Source organism: Gavia stellata, chromosome 4 (assembly GCF_030936135.1).
Source record: "Gavia stellata isolate bGavSte3 chromosome 4, bGavSte3.hap2, whole genome shotgun sequence".
In the NCBI taxonomy this organism is placed as follows: Eukaryota; Metazoa; Chordata; class Aves; order Gaviiformes; family Gaviidae; genus Gavia; species Gavia stellata.
In genome coordinates, this window is record NC_082597.1 from 17,956,468 (window position 1) to 17,974,240 (window position 17,773).

Genomic DNA, 17,773 nt, shown 5'->3' on the forward strand with positions numbered 1-17,773 from the left:
ACAGAAGTCTGGGGAGACTTACACTTCATTATGGACAGAATTCATTTACTGCAACTTAAACACCAGTTAGAATCTATTAAATGTACTTAACTATCCTGTTGAAAATTTGAAATAATAGCAATGTGACTAATGCAAATAAAAATGATGAATTCCTATTACTCATTTACTTCATAGGTATTAAGGCAGGAGTTTTAGGGAAATAATACTTGAATTGCAAGAGAAAGGTGTTCAGAAAAATTTCTGATTCTACATACCATCTTCCCATTCATGCCATAAGACATCCTTGTAAACATTGCCTTGTTGCATAACTGCATGTTTGCATGTGGTGGGTTGACCTTGGCTGCCAGTCAGGTGCCCACCCACCTCTCTATCCTTCTATCCTTCTCCCTCCCCAGAAGGATAGGGTGAGAAAATATGATGAAAAACTCTTGGGTCGAGATAAGGACAGGGAGATCACTCAGAAATTGCAGTCAGGTGCAAAATAGACTTGACTTGGGGAAGATTAATTTAATTTATTGCCAATTAATAACAGAGTAAGATAGTCAGAAAAAAACCCCAAAACTAAAACCACCTTCTCCCCTCCTCCCACCACACCTTCTTCCCAGGCCCAGCTTCACTCCTGACTACTCTACCTCCTCCTCTGACCTTGAGCAGCCCAGGGGGATGGGAAATGGGGGTTGTGGTCAGTTGGTAACACTTCATCTCTCCCGCTCTTTCCTCCTTCATGAACTTCTCCCACTTGGGTCCCCCATGGGCCTCAGTTCCTACCAGAAAACCTGCCCATGCATGTGCTCCTCTCTATGTCTGCAGCTCCTGCCAGGAAACTTGCTCCAGCATGGACTCTCCACAGGCTGTAGATGGGTATCTGCTCCACCGTGGACCTCCATGGGCTGCAGGGGGACAGCCTGCCTCACCATGGTCTTCACCACGGGCTGCAGAGGAATCTGCTCCAGGGCCCGGAGCACCTCCTCCCCCTCCTTCTTCACTGACCTTGGTGTCTGCATGGATGTTTCTTTATTTCCCACTCACTCCTTTCACAGCTGCTGTGCAGCATCTTTTGCCCTTTCTTAAATATGCTATCACAAAAGTGCTACCCATGTCACCGACCAGCTCAGCTTTGGCCAGTGACAGGTCCATCTTTGAGCCGGCTGGAACTGACTGTCGAACATTCTGGTAGCTTCCCATGGAAGCCAGCCATGCAGTGCCCCCAGCTACCAAATCTTGCCATGTAAACCCAATACACTTCAAAACCAGAAGTCTCTACAGTGCTGAAAAGCATGCTCTCCTTCTGTGCCCATTGTTTATCTATAACAAACATGTTTTACTTATTAGAATATGTACTACATCTGTAATAATTATTGCAATGAAATTCTAAAAACCACCATCTATATACTATTTATAGTACAATAGATATTTCATGCTTCTTAGAACGGTAGTTTTCTTTCACTTTTTGTGGTTTAGATTTTTCTGTAATAAATCTCTCTAAATACTTGCATTATAACTAAGCTTCTTTGTCCCCCTTCAATCTTTAGTTTACCTTGGTAGAGTCGCTTAGTTTTAATGTAAGTCCAGCTTCACTAGTTGCCTGCCTTCACTCTCTGTTTGTCCACATTCACACTTGCTACAAAGCCATGGTCAACCCAAATGGAAGCTTATCAATTACTTCTCCACCTTGTTTAATCTGCCCACATTGGTTGCACTGAGCACACTACTGCCAGACTTCTGCCAAACAAAGGTAGATATTTTTTCAAATCAAGTTGTGAAAAGAAGAAAACCACTGTATTGCTGTACGACGTGATTTTATTTTTTCCATGAAATGCCCTAGCGTCATGAAACGGAACACATTTTCTAATCTTGAAGCCAGCAAGATTGGGAAAAAAAGAAAAATCAAACTTGGTTTTCCTATACATAATTTCCATACTGAGACTACATTCAGAGAAAAAAACCCCTAGAATTAAAATGTAAGCAGACGTTACTTATGCAGCTCTCTGCTTAAAGATAAACTGGACATGTCATACAACTCACATATGGTGCTTTGCTAGTATAATATGCTACAAATAGAATTATTCAAATGCAACTATGCAGCTTTTCTATTGCCTAAGACCTTTTCATTTTATTATGTTGCAACACCTTTATTATTTACTTCACACTTCATTACCATACTACAGAATGATCTTTCCTCCTTTTCTGGTGGCTTGTTCCTCAGAAAGGGGGCCTTCACTGTGGCTTTCTTTGGAAACACCAAGCACTCAGTTTCAGACATTAAAAATACTCAAAGCATTTCAATATACATTCACAAGTATCCTATAGATTAAGCCTCCAGTTTTCAAATAAGGGTCTCATGACTTGCTAGTAAACTAACGGAAAGTGCTGGTTAGTATTTACCCCTGTTCTCATTTATGAGAATGTGATCTGGATAGCTGTAATGCCTCATAAATGCCCTCATCTGTTGGTAAGCTGAGTGTGCACCATCATATCCTGCACAAGAATTACAGGAACTTGAAGTCTGGGTTCTTTCACAATATTCATGGATAGACCAAAGTAACTGTAGAACTTTTTAAACAAACGGCACTTTCAAAAATTATTTGCATTTGTAGAACTGCATAATCTCATTTTCAATGAGGTTCTTAGGTCAAAAGTACCATTTCACTTATTAAACATGGCTTAAAAAATATAGTATACGTAACACTTCTATTACAAATGTCTGAAAAACATGGGATCAATCAACATTTCAACTCATTGCATTAATAAGGAAAGTAAACAGCAGTACTTTTGGAAAAGTATTCAAGTATTTTGCTGAAATACTATATAACAAAAAACAGATCCTAAACTTTGTATGACTGTACTTTAAGCAAATATAATTTGCAAATTTTTTTGTCATATAGAACAGTATGAATAATACTTTGCAGCAGAGATATAGCACACCATTTTGGTATTACACAAAACTAAATGTAAATAATTTCAATAGAAAAAATATCAGCCATTTATAACAATTTTCAAGTGCTTCAGTAATAAACTGGGCAATCACCATGGCTTATACAGAGCAAACACATGAAAGACAAAACTAATACAAGCTGAATGACAGAAGTGCCAATAAATATACATGAATGGAGAATCATTAGCTGTTTGGACACAAGAACCCCCTCAGATGAAATGAGTTTTAAAGAGAACTACACACTTAAGAAAAGATGGAACAGACCAGGGGCTAACTTCTGATTCTCAAACAGAAATAAATATGTATGAGAAAAGCAAAATTTAGCCCCAAGCCTACACACAGAACATTTGTGTGTCACAATACACAAATCCATACACAACTTAAATAATCACTCCATAGCTATACACGATAGTCTAATGTTTTTTGCTATAAAAACAAATCAGCACAGTGAATTTGTGATTTATCAGATGCCAGTTTCTTCCATTGACTTCATGAAACAAATTATTTTGTTTCATATTTAGTTAAATAAACATTATTTTAAAAACTTTCAATCATCAAATCATGTTTTTAAACTTAACATTCCAACACCTTATTTTGCAAAGACATTTTAACATATGTAGTAGAATCTCCAAAGAATTGTGTACTGAAGAGGGAAGCTTTTCATGTGTTAATTTTAGATATTTTAAAAAATTTAAAACTTGCTGGTGTTTCAGAAGGTATTTATATTTTCCTTTGCCTGTACCTTCCTGGTAAAAGTATCCCTTGCGAGTTGCTTGCAAGTCATTTCAGTTGCTGTGTGTGGTATTTGGTATCATCCAAACAGTCATAAAACCCTTTATAATCCCAAAAAGCACCATGCAAGGAAGCCTTTATAAAGATGATATATAGGATAAGGTAAGATCTGTATGCAGATGTGCTTTTATTTTTCAAAGTATATCTAACCTCTTATTGTTATTACTTAAAGCCAGGAGCATGTGTCTGAATTGCATTGATAAGTTGCAAGGTATAGTCAGAATTACAAAATGAAAGATTTTTCTAAAAAAAAAAAAGATGAGAATGACAACACTGTTGTCCAGCATTTAAGCCACATGCAACTATGTAACACTCTCAGCAGAAAACATTTTCTCAGACACTGAAAATATCTTGTCTTGATATCTTGGTTTGATGACAATGGAAAGTCCAATGTTTTATAACATTTAGATATTATTGCAACACAACTGCTAAATTAGCTCTCTAGAAAAGCACAGAGAATTTATCAGTCATTGTGGATACATATATATATGCCAATCCTCTCTCTTCTAACGTAATTTAGATTACATTGCTCCAAGATATATTTTAATGACTACAATGTTTTTTTTAAAAAAGACACAATGCAATAAGATGTCTAAAATTATACTGAAGTCATAAAAAAAAATCTAAAACTTTAAAATACTTGTCAATTTGACTAAAATGTATATTTACTCAATTTCCTTGAGCTTTTATTTTTTCTTCTCCCCATTGGAGGAACAATGTCTATAGTAATTGTTCAACACTACTCTGGCTGTAGGCAGCTTCATCTTTACAGTTTTCCTCGATTCCCCTTGCAAATAGTTTCATTAACTGGCAGTGAACCCTGAAAAATATGGAAGTCAATTAGTAAGAAGTAAATGAGTACTACACATTTAATTCTAATAATCCATGAATTTCAAGGAGTTGGACAAAGTTCCTTGCTCCAGACTACACAAACTGTGCTCTCATTCTTGATACAATCCTCCCCTGCAAAGAAGGCTGAATGCTTTCATATATCCATCACTCCTGTTACTCCTCTTTTCCACACAAAAGGTTCTATGGGGCACTTAGATGAGCTGATCTTATATAATATACAATATATATTGTATATATATATTGATATACTTAATAAAAGATTAAATAAAATTAAAAGATTTTGATATATTTAATAAAAATCACTTGGGACTGCTAAGTGATTATGTTTTAATGGAACACACTTGCATGTAAATACATTGTATTGTGTCTTTGGTTCTCTTTGTTCTAAAAAGAACAAAAAGAATCAACAAGGAAAAAAAAAGAAAAAAGCCCTTCAAATTCACAAACCTCTATTCCCTTCTAATTTGATTATTTGCACAACTGCAAACTTCTTTATCTATATGCCAAGGCTGGAGATAAGACTCTGTGCTGTGTGTCAAAAAACAAAGTATGGGACATACTCAATATTTCTGTAAGACAAATATGCTTACTTAAGCTTAAATTTAACTGGAAAAGCTATTGCTCAGAGTAATGAGGTACTACATTTATTTAAAAAAAGAATCCTCCCAACACCACCTTCACTTTCAGCACTTCAAGCACGTCATATCAGTATCTAAGAAGTAAGTAGGTCTTCAAAAGGTAGGGCCATCCATCTATCTCAGCCAGTGTGATCATTTACAATATACATGGTTGGAGTATTCTCTGGAAAGGACTCAAAAAAGTAACAAAAAATTGAGTTTATTATCAGAAGACTCAAATTTGCTATGTGGAGGCACCTTTTTGGGATGTCTTTATGAGCATCTTTAAAATCAGTGAGCAGGCTTAATATGTTTTCTGGTACGTGGAGAGAAAAATCAATGCTTACCTCACTTCAATTGCTGAACTGTCCAGAGTTTCTCCATCACAATTCCAGGTGCTATTAGCAATATTACAGCAACAGGCTGGATGATCTCTGCAGAACTGGCCAAAACGTTTCTTTCCCATGTCCGTGACATTGCTTTCGTTGTCTTCTGAAAGCTTTGATGTAAATTGAAAACTCTTCACTCGATAAACATCTACAAATGAGAAGTCAAACTACAAAGAAAAAAAAAAACAAAACAGGCAATTAAGATTGGTTAAATACATTTGGTGCGTAAAGCAACTGAGCATGCAGCATTGTGTATTCCAGAACGTCTGTCCACTCCAATTTTCTAGAGAAGCTTACCTGAGACAGAGTGATTTTTGTTTTTAAAAAACTGCACAAGTCAGAAACAATAAAGCAAAAATGGAACCTTACTTTTCAATGGCCCTCTTCAAGTAGCTGCAGTACTGCCACTTTATAGATAATCAGGTAACAGCTTCTGAGACTATGAGTAAATGGGGTATAAAAACTATTAAAAAAACCCTATAAAAACTGTTATAACATGGAATCAAAGTCAAAAAGGTTTGGATTGGATCTTGGTACCATCCTCAGGACCTGTTCAACTACATTCCTTAAGACTCATGGGCTTTTCTGAAAGCCTTCTGCTTCTGCATTTGGAACAATGCCCTGAAAGTGAGAATTCCATGGTAGTGTGATCAAATCACAGAGCTGGGTGTATACGAAAACAAAAATAGCGGGCAATATTATAATATTATTACATTCCAACAAAATAAAAATAATTTTAACTAGTTAATTCAGCCAGAAAAAGTAGGGCAATTAAAAGATTGCTCTTACAACAGAGGTTGCAGATTTACACTACAATATTGCACAAATGCTTCAAAACAGGCTTTGTAAATTAAAGGAACAATCAAATTGGAGGGTACTCCCACCTGCCCTGAAAGCAACTTAACATATGACTTAAGCATTTAGCAAGCTGTAATAAATAAAGACATGTCATTTAGCATCTGTGTGTGTCTATGGGAGGGGGGTGGCAAGGAAGCAAAAGTGAATAAAGAAGCAGTTTACCTATAAACTAGTCTGTATTAATGTACAGTCAACCTTTTTATTCCTTCTTCTTTTCACATTTTTTGAAGTTTTCGAACAGGGTTTCCACTATTATGGTAGACCCTAACCTGGGATGAGGACATATGTACAACCCTGCATTTAATCTACACTGCAAAACCAACATATCCCAGAAAGAAACAGTGGTGAAGCACTGGAAGGGGAAGGACCACAGTGGCAATCACAAAAAGAGTTGAAGGAACATCCTAGGTCTTAAGTTACCTCTGCTTTTAACCATAAACAAACTGTGAAGTTGTCAAAGTCCACACTTGGAAGCAGTGGCTCACAGATACAACGAGGCTCACTAACTGTGCTAGTCCAAACAGCGTAGTTGCAAGAACCGGTATCCACGGCTGCACGGAACACCCATGAATGCTCTCACGTCTCAAGTCTAAGCAGAATGTAGTCTCTTCATAAATGTTGAAGTCAATTTGAAAGGTAGCCAGGGAAGGCGTCAAATAATCAAAAATATCAAGGGAACAGTGAGAGTGAGTGGGGAGGAGTGAAGGGAAGGAGACTGAGAATAGCAGGAAGGAGGAATATAGACACACGCAGGGAATGGTAATGAGGAAATACAGGAAAGAGAATCAATACTAATTATTCTACAGAGGAGGAAGAATAGCATCATAAACAAGTGAGAAACACTTCAACACTAACAAAAAAGTTATTATTGCTTTTATAACTAGATATGACATTAGTCCATTGTTCAGATAATTTCCAGAACATGTTAATAATATCAGGTTGTGACAAATATTAAATATGTGTATTCACAGTCATAGCTCTATTTTCAACAGATATTACAATCCAAAGCAGTGATGAATTTTTCTTTGTAGTTTATCCTGACAGCTACAACATATGCAAGAAATAATTTTGAAGCTGAATGCATAAAGCTCATATCCTGGTCACATATATGTAGTAAAATTCTGCTAAAAGCCTGCAGTTTACAATCAAACTGCAGTTCCGGTAACTTTCTTCTAAACCACATTTTTATACGGTGTCCAAAAAGTGATTTATTACTCTTCACCACATCTTCTACCTCAGCTACATTATACTGCTATGAGCAGTTTTTCATGACAAATACAGGGGGGCACAGTTGTGATAAAATCACTTTAAATATTGTCCAAACAGCAAATATATGGAAAAATGTTATGAAACAGAATTCAATTAGCAAAAGTGGAATTTTGTTACAATGCTATGGCCAAAGACTTCACCTAGCTAAATTTTTTTTTTTTTTTTAATGGTACACATGCTGAGATTATGTCACTCAAAATGTATAAACTTTTTTCTTTTTTAAAAAATCCTGCTTTGTAGATGTTCTTTTTGTCATATAAGAATATTGATATTTACAACTTAGACTGACTCTGGAGAATTCATTGTCAAAGGGAATACACACCTGATCATCTTGGTTTGTATGTCTGACAAGATACCGTAGAAAATCAAATCTGGAGCATTTACGAACTAGAATGAGGTCAGCTGAACCATCTGCCAAGTGAGCTGCTGGTGAAAGACCTTTTGGACTTCGTGGACAGGCACAGCTCATATTTACTGCATTGATGGCTAGAAATTTCCCTTTAATAACTTTCCATTCTTCTTCATCTTCTGAAACACATCAATAAAGGCATGGACATAGGTTATTAATTGATCTACTCAACAACACTAAAAAGCAATCATTCTCGGCAACCTAAAAGTTTTTACTGGGCATATTCATGCACTGTCAATAAGTATCTAAAATAAACTGCATTAAAAAAACATTTTTCATACGCTAACAAAGAAAGTTGCTTTCTCCCTTCATAGACTGTGATTATCTACTAAAACTGCTGACCATTTCTAACATATGCATGTCAAATTCCGGATCAATGCTATTTAGGTAAACCCACAAAACAGCAGGCAGGGACAGGTCAGAGGCAAGTCACAACTCTTGTAGTGTGAAAGTTCAGGGCGATTTGTAACTTTTTAAAAATTCTATTCTTGCTTTCAACATATTAATCTTCAATAAACAATCATGCAAAGACAGTGGGTTAGTATTTGGTTTCTGAATCAATATTCCTCTTCTGCCTCAACGCCACAAATTGTATTTAAAAAAAGCCAAAGGGAAGAGATGACTCAGGGTTCAGCAAGGACCAGCAGGCAGCAGATCAGGAGTCTGTTTTCACCCCAACCCACCCCCAAATGTCTGAAGATAAATACTATCCACAGAGTTGAACTTTGCTGTGTGTAAATCTTCAGAGATTTCTGGAAAACAGTACAAATGTCTGTTTTCAACAACACGAAACCATTCTGTTAGAGATTAGACCTAGACTGAGCTTAAGTGTGTGATGGCATCAACACTACCAAGAGGCAAAGGAATTTTCCGGAACAAAGAAACACTGGCAGGCACCGTACAGAGCTGTCATCTAAACTGTATTTTCTTGAATATGGATAAAAATAGATAAAAAATGCCTTTGCATTTTTAGATTACACATAATCACCTTCCTCATTACAATTAAGCCAAAACACTCCCTTTCTTCTCCCAATATAAGTGGACTCAGATATTTCAAATGAACAACTCTATAGACTATTCTGCAATCATGACTTCTGTGGAGATACATGTGGTTCTAAGACTGGAATTCAGAAGTGAAGTGCCATTGTTGATGATGGGGTAAAATTAAGGAATGAACAAAAAATGATAAAGTTTATATAAGCTTGTTAAAAAAGTTTGATCATCAAACCACAGCAAGGTAGAGGTTTTGAGGCATATTAACTGGTATGGACTTAGAAAGCTAACATTTTCCAGTTCCCCATGTTTGGGTTAACTTACAGTTATTTTCAAGGTGCTTCTTTGATGAGACTATAGATGACATTTATGCTATGTATTTCATGTCCTGAAATTCTGATATTCTTTACTGTCTTAGTTTCAGGAACTTCCTATCTACTTTAGAGAACAATTAGAATTGTCTAGGTAATTTTGGACCTAAATTCTATGATGCATTCATTTTGAATTGACCTTGTCCAAGCTTTATACATCAGAATAAGAAGAAAAAAAAAAATGTTTGGAAAGTTTTCCATAGTTGTTTTTTGCTCCTTGAACTTTTCTCACTTCCTTGAATTTTTATTTATTGGAACTTCTTACTATCCACTCTTTAGTAACAGAACCAAGAAAAACAGAATTCCAGGAGAAGTAGAGTAGGGTTATTATGTGAAAAAAGACAAAGGAAACCAAAACCCTTATTCTTTTTCCATCTAGACTATCTTCTCTATCTCCTCATAAACAAATCAGTAATAATAAGAAAAAATGCAGCTCAAACTCAACATTTTCTCATCATTTGCCAGCATGGTTTTAGTATCAATTATGCTTGTTTTACTGCTTATCTTTTTATGTTGCTTTCAAACAGGACATTACAGAAAGAAATAATTTAAATCAGATTAAAAATGTGTATCGTAAGAGAGATGAGATAGACTTAAACGTCAAACTACAGAATGACTTTGTTCAGGCTGCAGGCAAATGACAAGGCCCGGCTCCAAGATGAAAGCACCTGAACAGAACATAAGAAACTACTGGAACTGGAAACATCTATGTCTAGAACTATACAAGTACTTATTTACAAAAAACCCAGGCATTTTCTGATATACAAACAAAATGAAAACAACACCCTTTACTGATAAATCCTTTTGTTCTTTATCTGAGAAATGTTAATAATTTAGTCTATAGTGTATCTAGATATGTGTTAACTTTTGAAGTATGCTCACTGTAATAAGTAAGTCTCAAATTACTTAGGGTAGAATGCTTATATATATTACTGTAACAGATTGTTTTCACCTGGTGGAAGAGTACTGTTCAGTATAAGTTTCAGCACATTACTCAAAAAAAGCCTCACTGTTCAAGTAAGAACAAAGTCAGGGTATTTATCACATTTTAAATGACCAACTGTTTTCATAACTGTTCTGCAGGGTGCATCACTGTAATACCACAAATTATTTGCCCCAAATATCTTTCATACAATAGAGCAATCATAAGCAGGGAGAGCATAAATGGCACTCATTTCAACTGCCTATTGTGTACATACACACTGCAAGTTGCTGAAATCAGCATAAAGTGCTAGCGCTCAAAATTTACTCGGCACATGCACATAGATTTCTGCATAATACAAAGAAATATGTTCAATGACAGTCAATGCAAGCATCCTTCTAAACTTATCTGAACCGTACACAAACCAAGTAGGCACAATGGAGTCAACCAATACACCCTGCTGAGTAAAAAGCTTATCTGAGATGGCAATTTAAAATCTTTTACTGCAAATCAAGAGTAGCTGATTGTTACCGTTTGCTTACCAGTACTTCATGACAAAGAGACTGGACTGCAAAGAAAGCCAGCTACCGGAAGTAAAATGGATTTAGGTAAACAATGTCCTACATAATCATGCTTAAAGTCTTGTGCAATGCTGGCTAAAGCAGTCTTGATTGCTCACTAACCTGTAGCTTGCTTTCTTCTGACTTTGCTCCTTTGCTGGACCAAAACTAACAAAATGGCAAATTTAAAAAAAAACCCCACCCAAAATCCCAAACACAACAAAACAAAAAAATACCAAAAAAAACCCCCCACAAAAGAAAAAAGGTTGGCGATTTCTAACTACAGTTATTTCTCAAAAAAACCAACCCCACATTTTTTCACATTTTCACGGGTTTTTTTCCTTACCAAAAAAAAATGCTATCAGATTTAGCTCCTAAGAAAATATTAGGTAAAGCAATTTCTTTAGCTGAATCTGGGCATAAATTAAAACTACTCAAGAAATACACCAATCTGGCAATCTGTTAACTATGTCAAAGATCTGAAAGCAGTAGCTGGGATGACAGCACTATAGAGAAGCATGCGTAACAGGAATTCAAGTTGGCATAGAAATCTATACACAGTCTTTATGCTATCAATGAACTTCTATAGTATGATGATACTCCTTTTGCTAACAAATGGATAGAACCTGGCACAGATACTGTGTAAAATAACTGTAATTATAAAATAATCTAGGTCATAAGGACCAATGATTGCGTCAAGAAAATTACGGTTTTATGCACTGGGCTTTACAAGGAAAAAAAAAAAAGAGTAAAAGCAGAAGCAAGCACCCATGGGAAGGCTGCCTGCTGTTTAAGAGGGGTTTATCCAAGACGATGAACTGAAAGCAGAGGCAAAACTCAGCCAACTGAATCTGCGTATCTTACTCCAGCAAGGCCACGAGTCTATCAACATCAGTGCTTCCCGTTAGGATGTAGTAGTCAGACATAAAGAAATAACAGCTAGGAGGATGACAGCACAGAACCCAGTATATTAACAGTTGTTTTAACAAATGGAAAGAAAAGTTATGCCCATAAAAAAAAAATATCCATGGAAGGGTGCGCAGGGGTTGCAATGGGGAAAAAAAAAGAGAATAAGGATAGCATAACTGGAGAAATCTCATTTATCATTTATACTGAGTATTGGTGAGGTATTGTACAGAAATACTTAAGTCCACTAGATCAGTAATTAGTTGTCCAAGTTCACTGCCTCATATTTGTTTAATAAGCAGCTTTACATAGGGTGACTTTTGTGCTAACAAACACAAATTTTTAATCCTGATCTATTCTAAAAGTTATCTTAATGAACTGCTCTCTTCCATACTACCTCACAGTTTATCAGTTAAGTCCTTCTCACAAAAAGAACACAGGGTCCTAGCTCGCAGAATACATCTTTCTTAAAGAAAAGAAACCCAACACATTGAAATATACAAGTATTCAGTATAATTTTATCAGAATTTTCTGAGGTTTGGGTGGAGGAGACACCTTACATATTTTTCACATATTTACATATATTTTCCTTAAATTTAAAGAAACCATGGACTATCTAGTAACTCACATGTTTAAAAAAACCACACACACACGTGAACTGATAAATTTTGAAAAACAATATTTTGTATAATACTAAACCATCTTACTTTTTATGACAAATTACCTTCATGTTTTAATCCACATTTCTTGTGCTGTTCTGCCAGCTGTTGCTCACTTTTCTTGCAAATGTAACATCTGAAAACAAAAATACCATTCAGTTCCTGAAAACAAAACTATTATTCAGTTTAACTTTGTTTTACCCAGTCATTGCAGGACCCTCCCCTACCACAAGATGCAGCATGACACTGACAACCCTGATGTGGCATGAGTCATGATAGCCCTGCAGGCAGTAGAGGTACTTAAATACAGTGCTGAAGATTACTGGATGTCAGAAATAACAGCATTACAGAGCCGTAAGATCACATAGGTTGCAAGTGACCCTCTGATGTGGTCTAAAACTCTGCTCAAAGCAGGTCTTATAGGATCAGGATGTTCAGTGTCTTGTTCCGTCAAGTTTTGAACATCTGCAAGGGTAGAGTCCACAAGACCTCTGGGCAACCTGTTCCAGTATTTGACTGCTGTAACAGTGAAAGACACTGACAGACTGGAGCCAGTCCTTCATCTCGCAAGTGCTGAGTACAGGGAAAGAATCACTTCTCCTGACTCTTCTTTTGCTTGGAAAGCCAATATACGGTTGGTCTTCCTTGCTGCAAGGACACACTGCTGACTCAGGTACAGCAGCTGTCCACCAGGATTCTGAAGTTCTTTTTGGCAGAGCTGCCTTCCAGCCAGTCAGTGCCGAGTCAGTACTGTTGCATGGGACTGTTTCACCCCAGATACGTGACGTTTGCCTCTCCTGAACTTCAGGAGGTTCCTATCAGCCATTTCTTCAGCCCACCAAGGTCCCTCCAAACAGCAGCCCTGACTTTCAACATGTAACCATTCCTCCCAATCTAGTACCATCCATAGAACTGCTGAGAATGCACTCTCTGCCACCGTCCCAGTCATTAATAAAGATTTTGCACAGTATTAGCCCCAGTATTGATCCCCGAGGGACACCATTACTAATTGGCTGCCAGCTGACTTGGTACTCACAATCTTTCTAGGTAGTCTAACCAGTTTTCCACCCATCCACTTATCTAGTCCACACCTCATCAATTTGGTTTTAAGAATACTACAGGGAAGAGTACCAAAGGCCTTGCTAAAGTCAAGGTATTAACACCCACTGTTTCCCCCTCATCCACGGGCCTGGGGACCTATAAGGCCTGGGGGCAGACTACATCAGTGAAAACCGGAGCAAAGGAGTAATTTTCCAGCCTTTTCCATATCGTCTATCACTAGGTTCCCCACACCACTAAGCAACAGGTCCACAGTTCCTTTAGCCTTTTGTTATGATTGGCACACTTATATCATTCCTTTGTAATAAGTAATAACCTTCACATCCCTCACTGATTTCAACTCCACCTGAGCTTTGGCTTCCTCAGTCCCATCCCTGCATGTTTAGGCAATGTCTCTCTGTTCTTCCGAAGTAACCCATTCCATGTCCACCTTCTCTTTACTTCTCCTTGCTCATCCACGTTGGTTTTGTATCATGCTTACTCAAGTTTCTGCGTTTCAGAATGGACTGTTCTTGTGCTTTGAGGAGGTACCAATCAACTCTCCTGGGCCTCTTTGTCCTCCAGGGCAGTCTACCATGGAACCTTGCCAAGATTCCTGAATAAACCAAAATCTGCTCTCCTAAAGCTCAGGGTTGCAATTCTACTTTTTGTCTTGATTACTTCTCTCAGGATTTTAAACTCTGTAATCTCACAGTCACCACTGCCAAGACTGCCCTCAACCGTCACATCCCCCTCTTTCCTTTTCTGTAACAAGACCAGCAGAGCATTTCTCCTAGTCAGCTTGTCAATCACCTGCACGATCACTATCATCACCACACTCCAAGATTCTCCTGAATTGCTTGTGCCCAGCCCTATTGCCCTTCCAGCAATTATCAGGATGTATAAAATCCCCCGTGAGGCATCAGGCACTCTTTACTTCCTGCTGGGGACCTGGATGACAGTTTTCTCCCTCTGGAGCTTTCCCCTGCATCAAGGCACCTGATGGATCAGGATAGTTGCTCCAGCTAGTACTGGAGACCGTGATCTGTAGCTTGTCACAGCACTATCATTATAGCACAGTCTCAACAAGTTCCATGTAGTTTCTGGCCAAAGTTTCTGGCTCCTCTGTATGCTGCTGTGACAACTACTAAATCTGTGACAGCTACATTCATATATGAAGAATAATAATAAATACTAGTGCATAACTTCACACAGGTGAAAGCAAAGAGAAAAGAAGGAACACTGGCAGATTAAGGTAGGCCTCCTGACTGAAGAAACAAGTGAAGAATATCACACAGAATTTATACAGCATAGTAGTAGGCTATAAAAAAAGGCTAAATAGGCTGATTCCCAAGAGGACCTATCATCAGGACAAGCCATACCAGCTGTTGTCATGGCACTAAAACAATTGCTAAAATTGCTAGGTCCAATTACATTGTGAACATTTTGAGAATTTTTGAATAATTATTTCCATTTGTCGAACCTATGAGGCATCCAGACTTTTCATTTATTAGCAGCAACACAGCATAGTACCCTCAGCATCTTGTAACTGGGTACTGTGCTGTTATACTTCACTTCATTTAAAATTGGGGGAGGGGGGAACCAGCTAACAAAATTTTATTACATTTTTGTTTACTGATCTGATAAATTGAGGTGTTCTCTTTAATGAGTCAAACTTTTTTAAAAGCTTGTCTCTTTCAGTGTAAGTGTTTTGATGTTAAAAACAACATTTCTGTGACTTCTGTTTATGTGCAGGCCTTTTCAAATAGTTCATGTCAAATATCCAAAGATAAACATTAGCCTACCCGGTTCTGCAGCTATCTTTATCCCGTGGTGATCCCACTGTGTGTTTTGCGGGTTGAAAAGAAATTGTTCCTTCATAGTAATGATGAGAAAGAAAAGTCTTGAAGCCTATATAAAAAAAAAGGTATTAAGCAGCATTGTGATTATAAATCCTCATTACGAACACCTCTGCATACACCCCTGCATACACCCCTCGATTGTTCCTCTCTTTCTTTCTCTAAGGACTGCAAAACAATAGTTGCTCTCCTCAAGCTCACAGCTCTTTGTGTTATGATGTTTTACACTGTAAAAGACAAGGAAATACCTCCCCCCCCAACTTTTTAATGTTTGTCAATAGTGCCATTACTTTGCTTGACATCTCTAAAAGCCAACTAAAAATTTTAGCAGTACATAGCAGCTGAATCTTAAAATTAGCCTACACTACCTAAATCCTGCTTTTGTATCTTCTTCCCCTAACACAAAACAAATCAAAGAAGGCAAAAAATACCTTCCAGTAGCATAGGATTTGTCCAAATAGTAGCTAACTAGGCTAAACCACTCAGGTGTCTCTATAATCAGTGCTGGAAGAAGGACAAAATTAACAATTCATTCCATCAGCTGAATGTTCAAGACAGAGGAGTGCCTGTCTCTCTCTAACTGATTGAAAAGAAAGTAAAAATTATTAGCACAGAAAAGATATTACTTTTTAGGCAGCTATCACTAGGTGACATATAGCAACACATTTCTATTAACAACACAGAACAGTAATAGCAATTTTATTAATAAAAAAGCTTATTAAACAAATTTGAATTACGGTTGCTTCCAACATCATTTATAACAGTTCAATATAAACTTTTTAGTTCTTCATAAAGCTCATAAAATACTTAAAATATTAACTATCAGTTAATTTATTAAGTGTGTTATATAGTCAAATTCAACACATCTTTAATGAGCACCCTGTAATGTTATCCCTCAAGTTACAGAGCTTTACATAATGTGATCCAATGTACTTGGTACCACAAGGAGTTTAAAATCAGGTTCAGTCTGCCTCTTATGTTTAAAAGTTTCAGAGAAGCTTGGTTTGGAGAGAGCACATCAGCTGCTCCAATATGTTTAAATACTGACAAAAGAATGTAATAATTACACTAGTTACCTGAGTAGTCATATCTCATCGGACCCATCCACCGCTTCTTTTCACTATCTTTTAATATATCTCCATAAAAACCATAACCCAGCAATGATACAGAGTACTTCAAAAACGTGTTGTTATGATGTATAGAAGAGACATCCAGAGGCTGACAGTCACCTATGAAGATCAGAAGTGCAAGGTTCTATTAAGGCTTATTTTGTTTGCAGCTGCAAACATGATAGTAACTTCAATGTTACAGGTTTTTTTAAACTAAAAAAATGTATGTTGTATTTATGTCATAACATATATATGTCATATATCCATATATAATTCTTATAAATGTAGAACGTGAAAAATATTTTTTAATACTAATTTCATTTAATATTTAAAAAGCATTAAGCACTAAGTGAGAAGAAAGGTTGGTATGCTAAAAATTTATAATGAATAATTTACACTCATTTACCATGTAGCAGTAGGAGGGGATGTTATAGAAAAGATCAATGCAGCATCTGTACATCTACCAGATACTACTTAATCCTGTATGTCATACTATCAGAGGATAATTCAAGCTGGAAGGGTTCTTAGGAGGTTTCTCATCAAATCTCCCACTCAAAATAGGTTCAGCTATGAGGTCAGATCAGGTTACTGAGGGCTTATCCAGTCAAGCCCTGAAAATCCCTAAGGACAGAGAATACACCACCTCTCTGATGTTCTCATAGTGTAAGCTTTGGAGTGGTGGTTGGTTTTGGGGAGGGGGTGGTGGTGTTTCTTTGCTTGTTGGGTTTATTGTTTGGTCTGGATTTTTTTCTTTTTTCTTCTGTTTCACTTTATGCCCATTGTCTCTCATCCTTCCACCACAAGACTACTGTAAAGAACCCCTTACGTGAGAAACTCTCTTAAAAATCTAAATACATGTGTATATACGTACACTTAATAATCCAGCTAAAATACTGTGATATACTAAATCCATATCTCTCTCTAATCCTCGTCCAATGGCCTGAACTCTATGTATGCTGAACAGATTTAACCATAGGTTAGTAACAGAGTAGCACATATGTAAACCTTTGCAACACCAGCTCCTAGAACTGTAACTGTTAAGCACTCAATAACAAGTGATAATGAAATAATTGTCACTTGGAAATTCTATCCTTTATGCTTATGCAACATCGTTATAACTGAAGACTATCTTGCACAATTTTTCAAATTCAGTATTAAGAACTGGGTGACTATGATTCTCCCGTATGTGGCGAGATAGCACGGACATCACAAACCACAATGCACTGAATATACCA

At 36.9% G+C, this 17,773-nt stretch overlaps 1 protein-coding gene across 2 annotated transcripts in view; it reads right to left on the reverse strand.

The window, feature by feature from the left end:
• Positions 1-1,808: 1,808 nt before the first annotated feature.
• Positions 1,809-17,773, reverse strand: part of CERK (ceramide kinase) — a 43,045-nt gene continuing 27,080 nt past the window's right edge. For both annotated transcript variants that reach the window (XM_059816284.1, XM_059816283.1), the window contains exons 8-13: positions 16,506-16,658; positions 15,376-15,481; positions 12,598-12,668; positions 8,035-8,240; positions 5,544-5,752; positions 1,809-4,547 (exon numbers count right to left, since the gene is read on the reverse strand). In XM_059816284.1, the coding sequence (XP_059672267.1) occupies positions 4,448-4,547; positions 5,544-5,752; positions 8,035-8,240; positions 12,598-12,668; positions 15,376-15,481; positions 16,506-16,658 (845 nt within the window). In that variant the 3' untranslated portion in view covers positions 1,809-4,447. The remainder of the gene's footprint in view (positions 4,548-5,543; positions 5,753-8,034; positions 8,241-12,597; positions 12,669-15,375; positions 15,482-16,505; positions 16,659-17,773) is intronic.